Consider the following 24,730-nt stretch of genomic DNA (forward strand, 5'->3'; position numbering starts at 1 on the left):
TTTATTTATTTTTTATAATAATAATAATAATCATCATACACAGGATAAGATGTAAAATAACCTATGCCAATCTATTAGAGCTTCACATAGGGCTCACACCACTCTCTTCCTACCTAAACCAAACCAATGGGGTTGCTGTGATCCCTAAAACCCACATTTTCTTACCTCAGCTGCATACTTCAGAGTCTTCCTTAGAAAAGCTTCATGTACTGCATTCTCAAAAGGAATAAAATAATTGCTTTGGTTTTGTTAGTCATTGAAGATATATATATATATATATATATATATATATATATATATATATATATATATATATATATATATATATAAATATAAAATGATAAATATAATGAACGATATTCATATAGTCTTGGCATTTTAATTATTTCTACAAAAGCTATAACAAACTCCACAAAACAATGTACAGTATTTATTTGTCCCATCTATACAACTCGAAACTCTTCAGATATTACACACAAAATGGAAGTTGTCCAATATCCATTCACTCCTCAAGGGACAGGGCACTTAATTTTGAACACCCAGCTTCCATTCAAATAGCGAAAGATATTAAATGGCAATTAACTTAACCTTTATAGCCACAGCCTTTTTAGGTCAAAATGCCTAAAAGAATACTCTAAAAGCAAACTTCTAAAAAAAAATAAGAAAAACACTGAATAGCAAAGCAGCAGCTGTGCTGTGCTTATTCTCAGTTCCAACAAAAGCTTGCTGGGGTCCCAAACCCAAAGGTCCTCAATTTAGCCAAACTGTGTTAAGCTGCGTCTGGTTCTTGATGCTGGTGTCCATTTTGAGCACCTCTCTGATTGCCATAGTAGCGTAGGTAGAGGGAGGTAGTGAAAACTCCATCTTCAAAGCTCTGTATTTACCCTCTAAAAGACAGCGCAGGGTTAAAGAGATGACAGATTAAAACAAACAAAATAAAAGCTAGGTGGTGCAAAAAAAAACATGAAAGCAGTGTGCTTAAAATGTAGGCATTTTCCTCATCTGGAAACTAATAAATAATATAATAGTGAAATAACTTAAGCTGTAAAATAAGGTGTAGTTGCTGACCTGTAAGATAAACAGGCATTGGTTTGTTTTCCAACTTTTCAACATCTGTATATATCAGGGGCACTCTGGGGTCATCATACTGGATCACCTCCCTTTCAAAATGAGAGAGAGAGAGAGAGAGAGAGAGAGTTAAATTTCTTTTAGTAATTAAAAAAAAATAAATATACACACACACAAAGCAGTGGGTTTATTTAATACAGATTGCCCTTTGATGTTACACAAAGCGAGGAATGAAAAATGAAAATATAAGGCATAACTGTGAAGAAAAACCTAAAACAAACAAACAAAAGAATCAACTGTTTGACAAATTTAATATACAAAATGTGTACCGGAATCAGATGCAGATCTAGGAGTAAAATTAAAAAAAAAAAAAAAAAAATCTCAAAAATAAAACTGAACACATTTTTTGGAATATGAATGTGTCAATATAATCATACTGTAGTGCGCATAATAACAGGAATGTTATTTAAAGAAGAACAAACAGAATAAGTTTACCAGCTGACATCACTGGGGCGTATGAGAATGCGACGGTAGGCTCCAGCCAGAGAGTAATCTCGCACTTTATGCTTCATGTGGTCAATGTCCAGATTATCAGCTGCCAGCAAGTCTCTGTAGCCTTTCCCCACTGCCACAGACACAGGGGCATGGAACAGATGTTTCAAAATTGTGCCACCAACACGCACTACTGCTTTGAGAATTCACAAAATGCTTTGAGAATGTCCTCAGCACTATATGATCATCAGAGGCCAGTAAAATTAGTTTAACCACTCGGAATAAAAGTGTATGGTATACGTATATGGATGAGCCATAATGTTAAACCATGTGCGAAACATTGTATAGGTCTCCTCTGTGCTGCCAAATGAGCTCTGACTTGTGAATGCATGGACTCCACAAGACCCCTGAATGTTTCAAGTAGTATCTGGCATCAAGCCATTAAAACCAGAGCCTTTAAAACCTTCGTAGATTTGACTTCTTATTCCAGGACATCCTACAGATGCTCAATCAGACTGAGATGTGGAGAGTTTGGAGGCCTAGACAAATCCTTGTCATCATGTTCCTCAAATTATCCCTGAACAAATTTTGTAGTGTGTCAGGCTGCAAAGTTACCAATGCCATTATATATCTACCCAATATATCACACCCCTTGCTAGGTGCCATTTCATCAAGAATATCAAGGTTATTTGCATCACCTGACAGTGGTTTGAGTGTTTTGGTTAATCAGTGTATGACAAAGAACAATAGTGACAAAAGTGACAAAGAACAATATGAGCTGATGTAGTACTAACCTTCATGTGTTGGATAGATAACATCATATCCAGGCAGCGGCATCACAATTTCATGAATACTCTGCTCTTTGGCTTCTTCCGCAGACAGTATGTGAGCAGTGCCTGCAGGAAATACAAAAACTAAAATTACAATTTATCAAATATCAGTCAGCAAAACTCATTAATTTTTCCCATTGTTAAAAGTTGCAAAGCTGCAGTATGGATTGCATGATTCAAATAAATATGCAACACCTCCCCTAGCTGGGTCCATCTCATTCATTCATTCATTCATCTGTAACCACTTATCCAGTTCAGTGTCGCGGTGGGTCCAGAGCCTACCTGGAATCATTGGGCGCAAGGTGGGAACACACACTGGAGGTCAACAGACACACACTCACATTTTTATCACACTCACTTTTAATCCACCTACCAATGTATGTTTTTGGACTGTGAAGGAAACTGGAGCACCCTGAGGAAACCACACGGACACAGGGAGAACACACCAAACCCCTCAGACAGTCACCTGGAGCGGGAATCGAACCCACAACCTCCAGGTCACTGGAGCTGTGCAACTGCGACACTACCTGCTGCACCACTGTGCCACCCTTGGTCCATCTCTGTTTTTATAATTGTGGATGTACCAGTCCAGTTTCAAAGATCAGTATTAGGACTAATCAATGCATTGGTTTAACTAATCAGTGTCAGCTATATGTAGCATGAACCTTTCGTATTGTAAATTGAAAGAGCAATTTGTGATAGGATGCAGCTAATGTTTGTAATGTGGAAATATTTTACATTGGAAAACAAAAACAATATTGTGATTAATTTTGGTTGTAGTTTTGGAACACAATGCTGCAGAAAAATCATGACCTCTTGTTCCTTTAACTAATCAAATCAGTCTCTATGGAACAGTCTATAGCAGTCATTGTTATTCTTGAGAATTGCTCTTTCAGGAACTTAAAATAACCACCACTGGTCATTTCACAAAACCCGTGCAAATCACTCAATTCAACTGGAGAATAATACCTCCTTTAAGTACCAAGTCTCCTTCCACAGCTTTAAGGCCATAGGCATCCACTCTCCTGCTGACCATGGTGTTCCACACAAAGCTCTGGTAGCTGTGGATGTACATGAGTCTGTTGTTGCGAGGGATCTGTGGAGAAGAGCAATGATTTCCTGGTCAGAAAATGACAAGAAACATGTGTACACATGTGTAACCTCATTTAGACTAATTTGTGGGTTTGTGCTTACCAGACCAAAAGCAGTGATTATGTTGTTTTTGCCATATTTTGACAGGCCTCTCAGTAGCTGACCCTCTACACATCGCTTTACAGGCAGTTTCTTCAGAGCTGCCTTAGGATCCTGTGTCTGAGCCCATTCCTCTCTACATTTCACCAGATAGCCTTTCTCCGCTAAGAGGAGTAAGGGAATGAGAGAGAGAAACATTTCATTTCCGTATTTCACTTTCACATTAAATTAAAATAGATTTTGGGGAGAAAAAGAAAATAAATAAATAAAATAAATAAAACAATAAACGATGACTGTGACTAACCACCCGGACGTGGTTTTAGAATCAGATCCATCACCTCAGTCCAGTTATTCCGCAGAATGGCCCTGGAAATATAGAAAGGTGTTTGTAGCAATGAATTCATAATCGACTCTAAAAACAATAACATTGTCAGTTTCTCAAATCTTAAAAAAATAATTTCAAGATTTTCCAATGGGACAGCAGAAAAGGCAGATAATACACTACTTTTATGAGTTAAGCTAAAATGGCTTTTGTAGTGAATGTATGTTATGTTCAGGTGTATGTTTACCTGCCAACCTGATGCGTGGGTACTGCTGTGGTGCCAAAGCGCTGCATGCCATAGTAGTTTATGAATCCTGTTTCCCTGAGTGAAGTCATGGCCTGAAGTACTTGCTCATCAGAGCCTGATATGTTCCTGCAGAAAAAGACATGGATATTACACAGTAGTTGTTTAACCGAAATGAGTACGTTTTATGGCACATTGCCTAACAATCCTTAAAGGAATACAAAGTAATTTTACCCAATTATTCTTGTTCATGTCATTAGAAAACATCAGTGGTGGACAGTACCAAAGTAAATGTAATTTATTACTGCACTTAAGTAGTTTTTTTTGTGTATCCATATTTCCATTTTGAGTGACTTTTTACTTTAACTACAGTACATTTCAAAAACCACATCTTGAAAATAATTAAAGCGAGATAAACAAGTCCAAAAGACAAATCCAAAAAAAAAAAAAAAAAAAGTATCAAGTCAGAAAAACTAAAAATGTATTTAAACATTTCTCAGAATTGCATAAAGAGCTCAAGAACAGGCCTAATTTGCTAACTATTAAGACAAAACAGAGAGCTTAAAGAACTCTAAGTAAATTTACAGCTTCAGAATTATTGTGACACTTCAATGAGCTGTAACAGGGAGAACAGAGCCTCTAACAATCTTGGCCTATCACTGTAGAAACAGCACTTTGAGAAGGGTAGGCACATTTTTCCTGTGTGTTTCCGCTCCTTATTGCAAGGTTTTTTTTCCCCCTGAGACATCAGTATTTTTCCTTTGTTTAACCTTTTTTATTCATTCTGTAACGTCCAAACCAATGTCTAAGGAAATATCTGGCGGCGAATCTGGTCTATGAATTGTGGAGGAGATTGGACTTTATTTATATTTTTGGACTTCCTCAGTTCAACTTGATGCATGTTCATCTGACAGTGGACCAATCACTGATTGTCATTGTGGTCTGCATCGATGTGACACGTCAGTTATGTTTCTGGAGAGTCAGGCTACAACATAGGGTTCGGTTCAATGTGTGTCCTATGGCATAGTTTCGATGCAGAATCTTAAATTGGGCTTAATGACTGTTGGTTTGGAGAGGCAGCACCATGGGTGTATGTAATAGTTGATATAACATCATTCATTGTAATTAATCTTTGGAGATTCGGAGGACCCACTCTATAAAACAATTGTTTCATTCAGGAATAACAAGGAAATGTTTCTTCACCTCATTTAAGTTGCACTTAGAAAATTTAAAAACTGTTTGCTATTTAGTGATGGTAAAAATGACAAATTGCTTCTTTAATATAGGTGTACATGATAAGGAGTTTTGTGAGCAGAATGTCACTTGTACAAGACAAACTCTGTGCTGAAATTGCAGGGCAAGAACTAGCTAAAATAAGCTGCCCTAACTAATGTGTGTACCATGGTGTATGCTACAGTGAAGCATGCCCTTCACCGACCTTAGTACCACAGTGAAATGGTTCCCCTGCAGCTCCCCCAGCTTCAGAGGGTGCTTTTTATAGTTGAAGTTTCCCAGTTTGAAGTTCATCAGGCACTTGTTAAGGTGAGCTAATCTCTCAGCGCTGATTCTGAGGGGGTATAAAGAGAACAGATCTGAAATCATTTCGCAAACAACATATATAGTGGAATCCTATATGTGAAATTACAACCATCATGCAGTTTATCAATAGTTTAATATCTAGACTATATAATGTACGTTATGTGACTATATTTTATAAATTTACCCTGTCTTATATGCCAACAAACATTTTCAAACCTTCCTTGTTTCTACACTCACTAGAGCATTTTGTAGTTCTACAGTTACAGACTGTAGTCCAACTGTTGCTCAGCATACTTTATTGGCCACTTTCCTGATCTTCATTGGTCAAGACCCCCACTGGATCACCACAAAACAGGACTGACTGATGGTGGATCATTCTCCGTGCTGCAGTGACACTGTCCTGATGGTGGCGTGTTAGTGTGTGTTGCGTTGATACAAGTGGATCAGACACAGAAGTGCTGCTGGAGTTTTTTCAAAGAAGTGTCCACTCTATTGCACCTACCATGTTGGTCCAGTCACTTATCCAGTTCAGGTTCATTGTGGGTCTGGAGCCTACCAGGAATCACAAGGCAGGAACACACCCTAGCAGGGGGTGGCAGTCCTTCGCAGGGCAAGAGACACTCACGCACAACTATAAACACTTTTGAGTAGCCAATCCACCTACCAGCCTGTGTTTTTGGACCGTGGAAGGAAACAAGAGCACCCAGAGGACACCCACGCAGTCACAGAGAACACACCAAACTCCTCAGTTGGAGCGGGGCTCGAACCCACAACCGCAGGACCTTGGAGCTGTGTGAAAGCAGCACTACCATGCTGTCCAAATAATAACAATTAAATATATTATTTTAAAAGAATCATAAACACAAAAGGGACATGTACATTAACGCCCCCATATAGAATTTTATATTATATTGCAACACAGACTTTCTAGTTAGCCCAGCTGCTGCTGTTCTCACTTTAAGGGTAAATCCCATTCCTTATTTTTACACCGGCCCCTTGTTTTCCAGTGTCATCCTTGCAACTGAGTTACATGTTGTAATGGTTACCCTAAGAAATAGTACAATGCTTCAAGAGCCTGATGGAATACTATCTTCTTTTAGATGGAAAGGAGAAAATACAGACATTTGTGGGTTTATTTCCCTTCGTCTAGGCAAAACTGAGAAATTGAATTCATCCGAATTCTGAATGTTGTTAATAGTGGTGTTGAGAGACAAATGGAGCATTAATTTCATTTATAAGGTAGTTATATTTAATTTTTCAATGTAGCAAACATTCAGAATTTGTTTGGCCTGAGACACGATAAACCAGGGGACAATATATGAGTGGCTTGAAAAACAAAGTTTCAAAATCCCTGCTCTAGTCCTTCATCGGTGGACACAGGACGATGTTGGGCTGATATTTTTTGATTGATGAACTATTCTTAGGCCAGCACTGACCTTAAAAAACTCAAGCAGCACTACTGTGTTTAATCCACTTGTACCAGTACAACACACCACCACCACCACCACATCTATGTCAGTGCAGTGATGAGAATAAACAACACCCATATTATACCTGCTCAGTGGTGGTCCTACGCCTTGAAGAACTGTGTGACTAAGGTAAATAAATTATGCAGATAAACAGGGGAACAACAGTCTGTAATTGCTGAAGTACATAGTGCTCCTGTGTGGTCAGTGAAGCTGAGAAAATGGAAAGTGAGTTTAGAAATATGGTGGTGTGTTATTTCATTCGTTTATATAATTTGAACCGTTTGAACAGCAGTGATGTGAATATTTGTGTGTGGATTGTGCTTAAAATATGACATTGCTTTTGCATTCTGTCTAACTTATGTCAGAAGCACTTAATCCTGACTTTAAATACAGTACACATAAAAACAAACAAGCACAAGGATAGTCGAGACTGAAGTTATCACAAACCCCAAAAACCAAAAGTTACTGTTACAACACTAACTGTATTGCGTTCATTATAATCCAGTAAATGTTTTAAATATTTCAGCTGCACTCACTTAAGCACAGCAATTTCCTGTACTGTGATGGCTCTCTTGTCTTTAGTTCCCATGTAGGAAAAGACATTGGGTCGAACCCTAAAGAACATTTAAGAAAAATGAGTCAAACATATGATAAGGGATATCAATATCAATGTTTTGCATTTTAATTACAATTCACATATCTGTTGGCATACATATAATGACAAACAAAACCATTTTGATAAAAAAAAAAAAAAAAAAAAAATTTCATGAAAGACACAGCCTTTTTAACTTTCTAACTAAAGCAGCAAAATGCCAGAACATACCTGAGAAACTTGGAAAGAACATTGATGGCATCCATAGTGTCTTTATTCTCCTTGTAGAGTACAAAGTGGCAGAAGCTGCCACGGTTCTTTGGCCATGAATGTTTTCTAGGGGCTTTCATGAAGAAAGACACAAAAAAGACAGGCAATGATAAAAGAGCCCAAACTACTATTAAATAAGAGAAATCCTGGAAAAAAACGCAACTGTAAATATACTGCGATTTTTCATAAATCAAGTTTCCAGGACATATCAATCCCTTGATTCCCCCAACCCCATTTTGGAGCTGAGTGGAGGAAAAGTTCTTACCTGCAGCTGTTCGAACTTCTATCCCAAGAAAGAGGAGCATTAGAAGGACAAAAGAGCGTTACTGTAAGTGGTCATTGACCAGAGGGCGGACCCAGTGATGGGTACATGACTGACATGCAGGAGGAGGATGTGCTCGAACACTTCTGTATGGCTGGGTAATAAATGGAGCTGGGACCAACTATGCATCCCATTGTCTTAAACAGTTCCCATTGCAGAACTGCTTCATGCTAAGTGTTTCTCATAAGAAATGCCAAAGCAGCAACAAGCCTACATAATGTGTTACATAAGGACAAATTTATTAATTTTATATTGAAAATACAATTTCAAGTCACAAGAGATGCATATATTTATCATTACCAGTAATGTCTATATGGGGGAATTTAAAGCGATAAAAGAGTTTGTAAACTGCCTATAGCCAGGTTAGACCAAACTCAAACCCCAAATTCAGTATCTCAGAAAATTTGAATATTACTTAAGACTTAAGACTAATACTAATATTTTTAGAAATGCTGGGCAACTAAAAAGTATGAGCATGTACAGCACTGAGTTGGGGCTTCTTTTTGCCTGAATTACTGCAGCAATGCGGCGTGGCATGGAGTCGATCCGTCTGTGGCACTGCTCAGGTGTTATGAGAGCCCAGGTTGCTCTGATAGTGGCCTTCAGCTCTTCAGCATTGTTGGGTCTGGCGTATTGCATCTTCCTCATCACAATACCCCATAGATTTTCTATGGGGTTAAGGTCAGGCGAATTCGCTGGCTAATTAAGAGACAGGGGTCCTTAAACCAGTTACTGGTAGTTTTGGCACTGTGTGCAGGTGCCAAGTCCTGTTGGAAAATGAAATCTGCATCTCCATAAAGTTGGTCAGCAGCAGGAAGCATGAAGTGCTCTAAAACTTCCTGTTAGACAGCTGCGTTGACCTTGGACTTCAGAAACCACAATGGACCAACACCAGCAGATGACATGGCACCCCAAACCATCACTGACTGTGGAAACTTTACACTGTTCATCTCCTCTCTTCCTCCAGACTCTGGGACCTTGATTTCCAAAGGAAATGCAAAATTTACTTTCATCAGAGAACATAACTTTGGAGCACTCAGCAGCTCTGACGCTGTCTCTTGTTGAAGAGTGGATTGACACAAGGAATGCGACGCTGAAACCCATGTCTTGCATACGTCTGTGTGTGGTGGTTCCTGAAGCACTGACTCCAGCTGGTGTCCAGTCTTTGTGAATCTCCCCCTCATTTTTGAATTAATTATTGTTTCACAATCCTCTCCATGGTTCGGTTATCCCTAATGCTTGTACACATGTACTTGGACACAGAGCTCTGTGAACAGCCAGCTTCTTTAGCAATGACCTTTTGTGTCTTGCCCTGCTTGTGTACGGTGTCAATGGTCATCTTTTGGACAACTGTCAAGTCAGCAGTCTTCCCCATGAACTAGACTAAGAGACCATTTAAAGGTCTTTGCGGGTGTTTTGAGTTAATTCACTGATTAGAGTGTGGCACCAGGTGTCTTCAATATTGAAACATTTCACAATATTCTAATTTTCTGAGATACCGAATTTGGGGTTTTCATTAGTTGTCAGTTATAATCATCAAATTAAAAGCAATAAACACTTGAAATATATCAGTCTATGTGTAATGAATGAGTATAATATACACGTTTCACTTTTTAAATGGAAATACTGAAATAAATTAACTTTTTCATGATATTCTAATTTTATGACCTGCCCCTGTAGATGTGGATAAATATGGTTCAAATCACAGTGATAATATTGATGAGAAAAATTACTGTTTGATATTTCCCACAAATAGAAAAACCCTAATTTTAAGACAGTAGGGAACATAGACAGCCTGAAAATGAATCTATCATATGACTAATTTAAGACTCTCATACATAAAATTAATGTTAAGCCTATATGCAATGTAACGTGAACCCCTCCAGTCTAAGATGTAAATCATTTTGGGACCTGCTTTGTGAGGCTCCTGAAGTTTTCTGAAATATATTTACTGTTCAGCACACATCAAAATGTGTGTTGGTTATTGATTATGATTTATTCAAACTGAAAAATGCTTGTTGTTAACATTGGATGAACTGTTCCCCTGTCCCTAGACTTCTTCATGGTAAAATACAAACTAGCAGATGGTCTCAGATGGGCAGATCATCTACTGTGAGGATAAGGCAATTGGGCAAACAATTTGGGCAACATTAAACCCTCTCAGGAACATGCAACTGCCTCAGTCATGTGTGGTCATGCACCTGCACATGCTAGGTCTATCTAATTCAGAGAAAGAATGAAACATGCAAGTCTGAGGATGGAGAGACTGAGTAATGACTAGAAGAACGAAACGTGCAAAAACTCTGGGGAGAAAAATCTTCTAATAACATTGAATCTTCTTTAATGCAAAGCAAATTCTAAAGGAGGTTGAGAGAGAGAGAGAGAGAGAGAGAGAGAGAGAGAAGAAGAAGAATATAGATGAATCCTGTTTTCAGTGGATAGTACCTGCCAGTGCCTTCTTCCCAGCTGCGTGGTAGGCCACTATGTATTTCTTGCCTTCCCTTTCCTCAGTTTTAGTCTCAAGTCCTGGATACAATGTCTTCACTGATTTATGAAGCAGAGTACGTTTCTCTTTGGAATCATTTTCCACCTGTGTAGAGGAGCACATTATATAGGCATATACACATAATTACCATATATTCAATATGCACTGGCAAATTCTTGCATTTTTTACTTTAATATAAAAATAACCAAATGTGATTTAGGTATAATTTCAGGATTTCCAACCACAACTGCCTTTGGAAAAATAAAAACAGCTGCCCTCTCTGTTTGAAGAATGGCGAAAATGGCCAAAGTATTTCAGTGGGTTCTGTCCCTCTATTTTGAAAGATTAACTACTACAAACCCTCCACAGGCTTGGAGAGACTTATTCAGACAGGATTAGCTTTATCTGTGGATGTGGGGTAAAGTAATTATTACCGGAGTATCTCAGTAGTTTTAATCCTGTCCGAATAGGCCATTTCAGTCTTTTTCCCTAGCGTGTGCTCTCTGGTTCCAGGAAAGACTCCTGTGGCTTTTGCCTACTGTAAACTGAGCAGTAAATATAACCCCATGTTATATTAATCCCGCCTGAATTGACATGTGGGGAATGTTGCATCATATCCCGAGGAAAAGGAGATTTTTTGCAGGTTTTCTTGAGAACGAAGGAGCTGCAGGAAGCGTTTAGAGATTAAATAAACGCAGAGATTAAATTTGTTCAGCGGCTGAACAAAGCACCATCAAATCCACAAAACAACCAGAAAAATCAATCAGTAAAGAGACATTTACCCTAGCTATAAGTAGGTTTTGTGCACAACAGTAGCCTCCATAGATATTATTATGAACATGTGTCCTACTCTAAGTTTTCATTAAACTGTTTATAATATCAGTTTTAATAACTGTGTGAAGGATTAGTAAAGGTTTGGACATCTTCTCATCCTTTATCTGTTATAGAGGAATAGAAGAAAAGGTTGTTGAGGGCTGGATAGTTTTAGGCTATTCTCAGAACAGTTGTGACAGTCTAAAAACTCCAGTAGATCTGATGTATATGATCCATGCTGTGTGACGGCAGTGCATGAATTGAGTAGTTCAACCAGTTCATTTTAATGAGATTTCTTAACTAGTGCAAATTCACCATAAACATTACTGACATCTTGTTGAGAAAATACATTACTCCAGCTCCCCACGTATAATTAATCCCAAATAGGGCTAATGTCTTAAATTATAACCATGCCTTAAGCCAAGACAACGTTTGCCTCTTTAAGATAAAAGCAAGGAGGATGTTGAAAATAATCTCACCTCAATAGCTACATTTCCCTCTTTGTTTTTGAAGAGTTGTAGATCAGCAAGCTGTTGTTTCTGTTCATCTGTCAATGTCTGGCAATCGACTGGGTCAGCTTCTTCTGGTACTTCCTGACGGGAGTGGAGAAGAGACAAAAGTTCCAACTTCAAATACTAGTAAACGTGAAATTGGACTACTAAAAAAAATAAAAAATAAAAAAATCATGTGCACCCAGAGCAAGTTCTCCGACCAAAATCATATATATATATATATATATAAATTTTTTTTAACAGCAGTATGTCTTACCTTGGCCTCCACAGGAACTGAGAGGTCATCTAACCTCACAATTTTTCCCTCTTTGTTAATCTCATGAACCACAAAATCTGAATATCTGATCAGACAAAGTTTAAAAAAAAAAAAAAAGGACAGGTATTTATTAAAACGCTGTTCACTAAGACACAGTGTTAAGTTTATCTGCAATATACTGTTAACATACACTGCTAATGAGCAGCAGTAGTATGGTAATCTTGGATTGGGCAATTTTGTAGTTTCAGAAAATGTGCTGTTATTAAAGGATTCCAATAATTACATTACATTTGTTGACAGGATGTTGCAGACAAGTCTTAAAAACAGAAAAAATCCTGAATATGCAGAATTTAATGTAACAATGCATAAAATATATTATGGAAATTGAGATCAGAATGTCTGGATTAGCATTAAGGATAAGTACAGCACTTATTTTCATAGGATTATGCTGTTCTTCAAAACATATTAATCAAATATTGTTTGGAAATATTAGTCAAACATAGATATATGTCCAGTGCTAGTGTTTTTAAGCAAATATCCACTGATAAAATATCATTCTGATATCATTGACAATCAGTACATTAAAACAAGACACACAAATCGTACTGATCACAAAAACAAACACTGTTATTGTATAGATGTAATAAATTATATAGGAATGTAGTTTAAGGATCTTGCGAATTTTGTGTGTGAGACAATGTGATATACTGTGTTTGCAGGCAGACACACCTCTCTTTCAAAATTCCAGAAAATCCTTTATGGTCGCTGACAAACTTATGAATTCCCACATCTACTTCACTGAGGCCATGCTTCATCATGTCAGCAAAACTTTCTCCTTCTCCTTCTCCATCTTCATCCTCAAGGACCTCCTCTTCCTCCAATTCGTCTTTGTCTTCCTCTGATTGCTTAGCAGCATGACTGCCATTTGTGTCATCCTGAACTCTGGCTTTCTTAGCAGTGTGCTCAGGCTCCTCTTCTGCACATGGACGCTTCTCACCGATATGAACTGACTCAGACAAAACCTCTTTGTCCTCCATTGCTCTAAAGCTGTTGTCAGTAATAAATGAAGAGGGAAGTAAAAGATAAACATTGCAGGTTGCTGGCACATTAATGATTAAAAAAAAAGAATATTTCCTCATTTCAAGTTATTTACTTTACCATGAAATTGCTGTTGGTTACTTACTCCGTGGAGGAACACTGCTGTAGAACTTGAAAACTCTTTTGATTGCAGTATAATCCTTTACGGTTCACTGGAAGGTTACAGCTGTACCACCGTCTAGCAGGTATAATATCTCTGTAAAATAGAAGATGCATAAGTCCAGTCCCAATTTTAAAATGAGCTAATTTGGTCACCTTCCATCCATCCATCCATTATCCACTGCTTATCTGGGTCGCGGGGGAAGCAGTCGGAGCAAAGAAACCCAGACCTCCCTCTCCCCAGCCACCGCCTCCAGCTCCTCCAGGGGTATACTGTGGTGTTCCCAGGCCAGTCAAGACATGTACTCTCTCCACCGGGTTCTTGGTCTGCCCCGGGGCCTCCTCCCCATTGGACATGCCCGGAACACCTCACCAGGAAGGTGTCCAGGAGGCATCCGGACCAGATGCATGAACCACCTCAACTGGCTCCTCTCGACGTGGAGGAGCAGCGGCTCCACTCTGAGTCTCTCCCGGATGTCCGAGCTCCTAACCCTGTCTCTAAGGGAGAGTCCAGACACCCAGCGGAGAAAACTCATTTCAGCCGCTTGTACCTGTAATCTCATTCTTTCAGTCACTACCCAAAGCTCGTGACCATAGGTGAGGGTTGGGACATAGATTGAACTGTAAATCAAGGGCTTTGCTTTTCTGCTCAGCTCTTTCTTCACCACAAAGCACCGGTACAGAGTCCTCAATACTGGTGACGCTGCACCGACCCATCTTTCCCTCACTCGTGAACAAGACCCCGAAGTATTTAAACTCCTCCACTTGAGGCAGGATCTCACTTCCATCCTGGAGAGAGCACTCCACCTTTTTCCGACTGAGTACCATTTACTCGGACCTGGAGGTGCTGATCCTCATCCCTACTGCTTCACACTCGGCTGCAAACTGGTCCAGCAAGAGCTGGAGGTCCCGGCTCGATGAAGCCAACAAGACCACATCATCCGCAAGAAGCAGATATGGAATCCTAAGACCACCAAACCGGTCACCTTCCGCCACTTGGCTACGCAGAGAAATTCTGTCCATAAAAATTATGAACAGAACCGGTGATAACGGGCAGCCCTGACGGAGTCCAACTCCAACTGGAAACCAGTCGGACTTACTGCCAGCCATACGAACCAGACTCCTGCTCTGTTTATACAGGGACTGGATGGCTCGTAGCATAGAGCCCAGTACCCCATTTGGTACCTTCAATTTGGTCACCTACAATGGTTTAAATAAGATTACTACTACAAGTCTGCCACATCCCTGCTTGTGCAGTTCAGCATCAAGGCCAGAAACTAAAGGCAACAGTGATGGAGTTATCAGAAACAGCTGAAAGGTCTAGTCAGTGGTTGTGGATAACGAAAACAGAGACTAGGTGGGGAAAAGCACTATAGAGGTGCTGTTGTGGTGGTTGGTAATGAAGTACGTAAAGTTGGAACTGGTGGCACTGAGCATGTATTAACAGTGCCAGTGGGGCTAGGTACAGCCTTCATAACCGGGGAGGCCAGTGTGGATTTACGGGTGTTGATAGTTAAGGGTAAGGTAAGACTGTTGAGCCTCGAGGTGGTGTCGTTTGCTTTATTCAGTGAAATACTGATGAAGGGAGGTGCCTACTCGCTGACCCCTAGTGATGCAGTGGGTGGTTTGGGTACTCATGTGATGGGCTCAATGAGTAACCGTATCTGTTAAGGGTAGCTGGTTGCTGATCGGATCATATAGAGCAACAGCAACCCTAGTGTCTAGGTGTAGGATTGAAACAATGAACATTGTCTGACTCCAGGTAGAAAGAGAGTGAGGTGGGCCCTATGTGAAGCTCTAATGGATTAGGATAGGATATTTCACATGATTATACTGATTATAATTTTGATTATAATTACAATGTAATTTATATTTATAAACAAATGCATTAGTCACATGGTCACATAATGCATAGTCACACATTAAATAATCTCTCCACCATGTATGTCAGACAACTGTAAACACACTGTAGCTTCTGCTTGGTCCTTGACTGTAAATCAAGACCTTTTAGGTAAATGGGCTGCTGAACCACATCTTTGAGGACCTCATGAAAGGCCACCATAAGGGTGCACAGATTGTGCTCTTGAACTTGTGGCAAAATCAGAAATAGGAAAGCCTACAAATTTACGATACTTATTTGCATGAGGTTATGGACTGCTGGAGCTCTGTTTCTCAAAATTATCTGAGCACAGAGATGCATCTGAAATGGACGATCAAGCATTACACTAATCACTCTCTCTACTGGTAATGATCTTAAAAGTATGATGCTTTTGGGAAACTGAATCCTAGTCAGTAAATTACCTCTCCAACTTTTTATAATCTGTGGATTATTTAGACTAAATTACACTATTTAGAAATCTCCACTGTCCATTTTGTCAAGATCCGTCTGCAATGCTATAGAAACTAAACTCCTAAAAACTATTTTTGTTCACCAAAATTACATATTGCCACTGTCCAAGTAAAAACATGTATCTCACAAAATAGGAACTTTACAGGAGAAGAAAAATCTTTTCAACAGAAGTGAATGTAAAAATATTTTATGCCAAGTAATTTTGGAGCAGCAGCAGGTAGTGTAGCAGATCCAGGGACCTGGAGTTTGTGAATTCAAGTCCCACTACAAGTGCCTGTAAGGTGTTTGGTTTGCTCCCACGGTCCAAAAACACAGATTGGTAGCTGGTTTGGTTACTCAAAAGTGTTCGTAGGTGTGAGTGAATGTGTTGACCTGTAAAGGACTGTCCCCCCTGCCCACTGCAGGGTGTGTTCCTGCCTTGCGGCCAGTGATTCCGGGTGGGCTCACCACGACCCTGAACTGGATAAACGGTTTCAGACAATAAATTAATTAATGAATTTTTGAGCATTTCTATTGGTCCATTCACCAAGAAATTTACACACAACATGAAGGACTGCTCTGTATTCAAACGGCATAGTAAAGTAAAAATCCACATAAATTGAGACACGTTTTTAATTGGGCAGCGACAATATACTGAATCTAAATTAAAACAGGATTAGATGTAACTCTAAACCTTCATTCAGTAATTAATGTGAAGCCCTATAAAGACGAAATTGGTCCCCGCCATTATCTCCACCTTCTCATCGGACCACTCAAGAGCACCGCCCTGCAAGTTGGGACTGTTTATTTAGGTTTGTGACATAAGAAACCCTGGCGTCTGTGAATGCCCATTTGAGATTGTCTTGGAACATTGCAGTTCCGAAGGATAAATGCTCAACCACGGTAATGACGGCTTATTTCACTCGTGACACATACTCTAGCACATAATAACAACGTGAATGTTTTAACAAGGTTAACAATCGATATCTACTTTACTTTAAAACCCAAAGAGCACGATAGATTCTACATATGATTAGTAGCCTATATTAAAGGGCTTCTTGTTCTACCTGAAAGGGCGCTCTCCCAGTCTCTTATTTGCTGAATCTGCTCCTCTACCGCCGCTGTCAGTGCGGCTTTGTGTGTCTGTGATCCGAGACGCGGTGTTCGCTCTCTCCTCTCTTGGAAAAAGAAGGAGGTGTTGTGGTAGTAAGATGTGCTCACCTTGTCCACTTCAGCACTGTTAGCCGCTGCGCTACTCTCAACATCTACAACACACCACGTGTTCACCGCCCGCTCTCCTCCTCTCCTCCGGAACAGCTTACCCCGCAGAGTCCCGCCCACCTGCTCCTAATTGGCTTAGCAACTGATCTGGGTTCAGTCCCAAACGGCCCCTAATCCCTGCATAGGGCACTGTCTAGACCATGAAACTACGACGTCAACACACAAACAGTGCTCTGAATATATTGGTTGTTTTACAACTCATTCGTCTATTTGACGTATACTGCACTCTTTGGGTCCTACCCTACCTAGTACACTGACAAGAGAGCCGAGAATCAGCTTTATGTTCAGGACTATGTTTGTATTTGTATCTCGAAATGCGAATAATTATGTTGAAATAGCGAGTGTTTTCTCACAGACTCGTAGTATCAAAATTAATTACTGTGTAAAAAAATGAATGACTGTCTAGTCATAATAATTGTTTTGAAACGCGATACAAGACGGTGTATCCAGCAGATGGTGCTGTGGCTCTGAGCCAACGCGTGTTGTTCATTTTCCAAATCCCCTTCAAAGCCCCCGACACGGGCCTGAGCTCTGCCCTGTGGATGATTGATATATTTTATCTTTTAAAAAGTCATATTTTTTTTCATAGGATTTTTCTTTATGCCAAAGTATTATTGAAACAGCTCTAAATGGATGCTTTTATGAATTATTTAATGCTTCTGGCCAAGTATATTGTCTTATATTCAGATTAAAATGCATATAAAATTAAGACAATAAGGAAATGCTGTATTGCACATACACTGCACAGTAATCATAAAAAGTGAGGTATACGAAATAAATATCAAAATAATAGTGCAAGTTAGAGATGTGAGGACACACTCAAATGCAGTGTGAAGAATACGATGTCGAAAAATAAGCACAAGTTGCAGATTAGGTTTGGGGTTTTACACTGTGCAGTATACACTTAGATCAAAATAACACAACATTGGATTAATAGCACAGTTCACCGCGGATTGAATTCTGTGGGTGGATTAAGCAGATGTAAGGAATGATGGGTGTAAAGATGTGAACAGATGGCTGGATAAATGGTGCAAATTTAAACTGTGGTTCATCACATTTCTTCAGCCCACATCCACATTCTCATCTTTCTGGTGTTTGATATGTGCGAGAGGTGGTTCAAAAACATTGGCGGCTGACAGCAAGTGGCAGCTGTCACTGACCAGTTTGTGGCATCAGTGGTCAGTTGTGTTTATCAGAAACTACTGACCGACAGGCAGCCCTTCACTCTCGACCTAGCCGCTGCCATTGGCGGCCACCTCTCTCTGCCAGCTGCCAATCAGAATATGAACGTTCACAGACCCATGCAGCCCAAGTAAAGGATGAGGATGCGCGTGCACGCGCGGCTCCTCCCACTCCTCTAGACAGCGGGAGCGCGCCTCCGTCCTCCGGACGCGCTGGAGAGAGAAGCGAGGAGGAGAGGAGGATAAACACCATGAGCTCCAGAAAGGGTACACAGCACACGTTCTTCATCTCTGAATTCACACAGACATATGTCCGCTTCTGCGGGAGGGTCTTAAAGCCCCGTGTTCAACCAGGCTGTCGTGCTGCGTGACCTTTTTCTTGTGTGCGTTGATAAACGATGCTCTCCCCGGTCAGCTAGCTCACCGAGCGTCTCTGTGTTTTCCTCTGTTCTCTCCTTCTTTCCTCTCCTACCCTGTCCCTTCCGCTCGCTACTCTTTCCAGTGATGGCTATCCAGGCTCGGAAGAGGAGGCCGAAGGGGAAGAAAGATAAGGCGGCTCACCACCGAAGGTAAGCAGGGGCGTGGGTCGGGGCAGCTTTCAGAGAGTGTTTAAAAACGTCTGTGAGTGTCTGTAAGTGTTGTGAGACTCTGTGTACATGTTTGTGTACGTGAGGCTTAACGTAGGTTAGTAGTTGGTGATAGCGTGCTCTCCAAACAAACCACACGACCGTTAATGTTGACAGCCCGGCTGAGCTGTTCGAATCCTCTAATGCTGGAGTCGACTCCCAAACCATTCACTGTGAAGGGAATCGATTCAAAGAGTCATAGGCTGAATCTCATGGCTCACTCTTCCCTATGCACTGGACTACATGGGTGATTAAATACATTGCTTATGCACCTAAATACTGCACAAAATATTAGGAATTCATGCAGCTCATAGCTGAATATACAAGGCTTTACTGCATATAGATAATGCAATTTGTTGGAGTAGCAGCCTTTATTTGAAGCCTTTATTACACAGCAGCCATTTGTGGCTTAGCCCTAGACGGCTTTATTTGGTAAATGCACAAAAGAGATCCTTTAATTTTCACACTACACATAACATATTTTAATTGTTATTTCATCATCATCATCATCATTTTCTTCTCCGCTTCTCCATTTCAGGGTCGCAGTTAATTGTTATTTTTGACACTAATACACATTGCATTAGTAGTACCACTTAAAAAGATACTCCCATCGAAAAATTGTGTATAAGTGTAAAAGTGCTCTAAAGCTTGTAAACGGCATATTTTTCATCCTACTAAAAACTTTCTCATGTTATGTTTATCATATGGCCCGTTGCTAATATTAAGCTCCAATTGTAAGCTAATACTAAAGTTCACATTTCTTCAAAGTTAAGTATAGCTAAGGATAGTGTAGATAGTTTTTTTACTGGCTGTAGAATATCTTGCTCTCTGTATGAAATTGAGTAAAAACCTTTGGAGTCGACTCTCGATTCCCAGGTGTGAGGAATCGTATTTTTAGGGATCGACTCTCAGCGGCGTATGGACGGACGAAGGACGCTACGTGTCATTAGGCGTCTAAAACACAGATACAAACACATAAATATACACAGACTGGGCGTTTGACAGACAGGCGAAATGAGACTCAACCATAGAAAAGTGTAAACGTTAAAAGGCCCTGGCTGGTGGTTCAATCAGGCGAGCGAGTCTCGAGTTGCTAATGGCAACCGCTCGTGTTGAAGCGTCGCTTCGTGCTCGAGTTTACATGGACTACATATATGGCAGTGTCGTTATGTAAGTGTATAACACGAGCTTAGTATATGAACCATGCGAGTGGGGTAAAGGCTGAAAAGGTCTTACTCGCCAGTTAATTACTATACAAATGTCATTTCGTACCACCTTAAACGGTGCAGCAGTTAAATTTTAATGGCTGCCCCGTTTAAGGTGGAACGGGACTTTCGAATAAGACGTTCGTATAATAAGCCAACATTAGTTCAATCGTGTGGGGGTCGTCTCTGCGCTAGAAATGAAGGGTGGCGCGGGGGGGGGCGATGTGACATATGTGGAGCTGATACGTGGGCGTGGGGTATAAGGTATGCTGGTGCTGTTTTTTGGTGGTGTGGACTGTAATCAATGTGTGGAGGGAAGCCGGGTGTTCTGCAATTAGTCTGGAGTATGAGCGAGAGAGAGAGAGAGAGAGAGTGTGCAGTAAGCTCTTGCAGTGGCGTGAGAGCCAGCGGCTTCATGGCGCGATGCGATTGGATCGACGTCAGCCGCAACAGTTTGGTGATTCCCGGGATATAACCTCAGTAAGCTTCAGGAATGTGCTGGAAACATCAGCGCCTCTCTAGTGCAGGACATAACCACACATTTTACACCATCGGACTATCAGCATGGGTCCCTGTAGACGCTGCAGTGCACTAGCACTACTAAAATAAGCCCCCCCCCCCAAAAAAAAAATAATAATAATCTGGCTGATTTAAATAAGTGTGTCCAAAGTCCCATTGTAAACCTTATATATATATCATACACACACACACACTCACACATACATAGAGGCATTGTTAATATAATTCATTACAAGCTGGACCTGGCAGGTTCTGTACAGTTCTATTTTTAGGTCAAGATGTGGCTTGATTTTCTGTAGTGGTACATGATGATATCGGATTCATATCAGTATCAACACATTTGCTCTAAAGTGACTTTGGTCAAATGTTTTGATTAAATCAGTGGTGTAGGTTGGATAACTGACTCTATGTCTTGGTTATAAGACATGAAATAAGAAGAAGAGACAGGCAGGTATGTACCGTTTGTTTCAATACTGTTATTCTTTAGTAAAATATTTATTTACTGGTTACACATTTAAACATTTAAAAAAACATATAAAATCTTTGGGTACAGCACTGTGCTAAATCCAATTAAAAATGAAAAGAAAATAAAAATCTCTTTGAAAAACCTGCTGTTCACCATGCATTTGGCCCACACGTGTCATGTGCTGTTACATACACATCTTGTTATGGACTGGGATTCACACTGTATATAAACATGTTAAAAGTTTGATAAATCCTTTGCTGTTTTGTCAAGTTTTATGTCACTTGTTATTTTATTTATATTTTTCTTATCAAAGCTGTAATTTCTAAGCAGTAGGCTATGAAGGTCACAATGTTTGGCAATACTCACTACAGCCAGGAGTTTTTGGTATTTATGATGAATGCCACAGTCTAGATACAATCCAGTCTGTTCCACACTGCAGCTGTAATGAATCACAGTGTCTTCACAGAAATAATGTCTAGTGGAATGGAGGCACCACCTAAATTCACTTCTCCATATGCTAAGAATAACATTTGCACATCCCACAGGACCATGCTATTGTTTGTAATAATTGCTGTGGTGTGTTGTAGCTTGAGAGAATATTTTAATTAAACAGAACATTTGAGTGGGAAATAATATGAGCCGGAACTGACTTTAATAGTCAAAAGCATGTGTTTAGTAATATTACTGGTTGATAAAATTTTTCAAAATACGTAGACTCTTGTCTATGTAATCATACATTATAAAGCATTTACAGGAAGATAAATTTACTATGGGCGGCATGGTGGCACAGCAGGTAGTGGACCTGGAGGGACCTGGAGGTTGTGGGTTGGCTAAGGGAATGTCAGCGAGGAGTTTGGTGTGTTCTCCCTGTGTCCACGTGGGTTTCCTCCAGGTGCTCTGGTTTACTCCCATGGTCCAAAAACATACGTTGGTAGGTGGCAGCTCAAAAGAGTCCATAGATGTGAATATGTGAGTGTGTCATCTTGTGAAGGACATGGGCCTCCTCCAGGGTGTGTTCCTGCCTTGCGTACAGCACCCACCACGACCCTGAATTGGCTAAGAGGTTACAGACAATGAGTTAATTAATTCACTACGTTTTGATTAAAGTAAAACACGTAAGAATTTTTTTTACCTTAAATGATATGATTAAACAATAAAACACAAAAAAAGAATTTGGCACTGGTGTGCTGTAGTAGTAGGCACTAGGCCGCAGGCCCAGTGAAGATCAGAACACCAGTGTCAATATCTCACAATTTCACACATTATTGCTGTTTATTATAAGGTTCTAAGACAAAGAAGATGAATAAAAAAATTAGTTTGTTTATTAACCTTCTGCAAGATAAAATATTTAATTGTGTCATACATTCCTTTTTGCCAGATCTGGATCTTGAAATGGATCAACTACGTTTACACCTGTACACCAGTTGATGGGAACCAAGGCTGCATTATTCAGAGCTGCTCTCAGTCTAAATCAGGACAGTGCTAGAGTCAGAGATCAGTGTTTTTTATTTATTTATTTATTTTTCCTTCCTTGCAATATTCTTCTATTTACAAATCAGAAAGCGGATAACGGATTCACTGCGCCATGTGCCCTTTAATTTGTTCAAAATAAGGTGTGTGAAACTGAACCGGTTCCCCGTTGGTTGAAACAGTCCAGCCCCCCACTGTCTTGAAAGTGCTGCCGTTGTTGCTAGGTTTTGTGAATTTTGCAGAGTAATACCAGAAGAGCTTTGGTCAGAGTGATTGTATCGTGTAATATTGGCACTCCTGGAACATCTCTGAGCCAGTCACATTGCAGGGTCGGAACAAACTGTGGCATAATTGTATTTGACATGAACAAAGACATTAAACAAGAGCATAATGTATCAGACTGAATGTAATATTCAGTAACACTTGTCCGGTGCAGTACATTAACCTTGATGGCGGTAACTTATGAGCAGAGAACTGCACTTCAGAGGAGTCTTTCTATTCTATCTGCAGGTTCCTATTTTGTGTTTGCTTACCATACAGCAATCATTTGATCTTTACCCCTTTTCTAACTTCCCACTGAGAACATGCTTGCCTCTGTCTCTTCTGGCTTTTACTCTGTAAATGGCACATAAAATGGCCACTCCTCACTTGACAAAGATGTTCCTCAAAGCTTACAGCCACAACAAAGCATGAATGAGAAGAATACAGAATCGTTTATGTTCTCTGTAAAAGTACAAGACACACACACACACACACACACACACAAAAAGACAGCTGTAGTGGGTGTGGTGCAGTTGTATAATGGGTGAGATTGCATGTTTTTAATTGAAGAGAGAAAAAAAGATATGCACCTAACTTGCTTCTAATTAATAGTGGAACGGTTTAATATAAAATAACTCAGAAGAACTTTTTGTAGCATGTGACAGCACTGTAAGCGTGTATTTGATTCTCTGCTATTTGGTTCATGCCATCAGATTTCCTGTGTTGACTGTATTGACTGTGTGAGTGCTGGTGTGAAGCTCTGCCCTGGCTGGAGGGAGTGTATTTGATGTTCATTTAACTTTTTTATGTTCTGTCTGTGTGTGTGCATGCTTACGTATATTCTTTCTCTCTCTTTTTTTTCTCCCACACATAGAGCTGTGTGACCGATAAAATAAGGCCAAAGGAAGCAGCTGCTGCCAGTTAACTCTTTTATCCCATTGACATTAAAAATTATTTACTGATTTATTCAAATGCAACCCATAAGAGGTAAATTATTTCCCCACCTGTGAGAATAATTAAACATGTTGGGTGTTATCCTATATTTAAAACCTTACTTGTAGCCCATGTAGAAGCTGTTGAGCTGTTATGGCTGAATTTATGGCCTTTCCGGAATCACTGGGCGCAAGGCAGGATCACACTCTGCAGGGGACGCAAGTCCTTTGCAGGGCAACCCACACTCATACATTCACACCTGTGGACAATCCATCTAGCAATGTGTGTTTTTGGACCATGGGAGGAAACCCACTGAGACACGGGCAGAACACACACAACTTCTCACAGAAAGTCACCTGGAGCGAGGCTCGAACCCACAATCCAAGGACCCTGGAGCTGTGTGATAGCAACACTACATGTTGCGCCACCATGTTCCCCAGTTTTTATGTTTAGCCTCACTTATTTCATTAAGCACCAACTCATATTTTATCATTGTGTTTGTTGACATCCAACAAAGGGTAGCTGTGTGCTAATGTTTAGAGAAGTGAGCTTGGGGCTGGAAGGTTGCTGGTTCAATACCAGTGACCAGCAGGCAAGAAAATTTCCTCCTCCTGCAACATCCATGGCTGTGGTGCCCTTGAGCAAGGCACCTAAACCCCAACTACTCCCTGGGGTCTACTGCTCCCGACATGTCCCCTAGTGTGTGTGTGTTTATTGCCATGGCTGGATTAAATGTGGAAGACACATTTCATTGTATATTGTACAATGATAAATATTTGCACTTTTTTTTCCTACATGTACACTACCGGCATAGCCCTGGCTGGCGTGGTGGAGTTCTAATGAATATGTGTGTGAGT

General features: G+C 40.2%; 2 protein-coding genes across 5 annotated transcripts in view; one reads left to right on the forward strand and one right to left on the reverse strand.

Annotated features, from left to right (window-relative positions):
- Nucleotides 1-378: 378 nt before the first annotated feature.
- Nucleotides 379-17,248, reverse strand: pus7 (pseudouridine synthase 7). Of its 2 annotated transcripts, none has more exons than XM_066667104.1 (17): nt 17,153-17,248; nt 13,589-13,699; nt 13,135-13,452; nt 12,406-12,490; nt 12,117-12,230; nt 10,785-10,929; nt 7,979-8,090; nt 7,692-7,769; nt 5,586-5,714; nt 4,151-4,276; nt 3,886-3,947; nt 3,585-3,745; nt 3,360-3,486; nt 2,355-2,456; nt 1,564-1,693; nt 1,069-1,160; nt 379-887 (listed from the first exon to the last, which is right to left on the reverse strand). In XM_066667104.1, the coding sequence occupies exons 1-17, from the start codon at nt 17,194-17,196 to the stop codon at nt 751-753; spliced, it is 2,073 nt and encodes a 690-aa protein (XP_066523201.1). In that variant the 5' UTR covers nt 17,197-17,248; the 3' UTR covers nt 379-750. The 2 variants fall into 2 exon arrangements, with proteins under 2 accessions (XP_066523201.1, XP_066523202.1); XM_066667105.1 differs by having other exon boundaries at nt 16,999-17,199.
- The window catches only part of srpk2 (SRSF protein kinase 2), a 63,249-nt gene continuing 55,216 nt past the window's right edge, over nt 16,698-24,730 (forward strand). For 2 of the 3 annotated variants that reach the window (XM_066667099.1, XM_066667100.1), the window contains exons 1-2: nt 18,535-18,660; nt 18,896-18,962. In XM_066667099.1, the coding sequence (XP_066523196.1) occupies nt 18,645-18,660; nt 18,896-18,962 (83 nt within the window). In that variant the 5' untranslated portion in view covers nt 18,535-18,644. Of the gene's footprint in view, nt 16,835-18,534; nt 18,661-18,895; nt 18,963-24,730 lie in introns of those variants that run through there. The other variant, XM_066667101.1, reaches the window with a different exon arrangement.

The sequence above is a fragment of the Hoplias malabaricus genome, chromosome 4 (assembly GCF_029633855.1).
Source record: "Hoplias malabaricus isolate fHopMal1 chromosome 4, fHopMal1.hap1, whole genome shotgun sequence".
In the NCBI taxonomy this organism is placed as follows: Eukaryota; Metazoa; Chordata; class Actinopteri; order Characiformes; family Erythrinidae; genus Hoplias; species Hoplias malabaricus.

Coding starts and splice junctions, on each gene's coding strand:
- pus7 (XM_066667104.1), bottom strand. CDS start 17,196: ATGTTGAGAGTAGCGCAGCGGCTAACAGTGCTGAAGTGGACAAG. Junction 13,453..13,588: donor CAGCAGTGTTCCTCCACGGA/GTAAGTAACCAA, acceptor TACTGACAACAG/CTTTAGAGCAATGGAGGACA. Junction 888..1,068: donor AATGCCTGTTTATCTTACAG/GTCAGCAACTAC, acceptor GCTGTCTTTTAG/AGGGTAAATACAGAGCTTTG.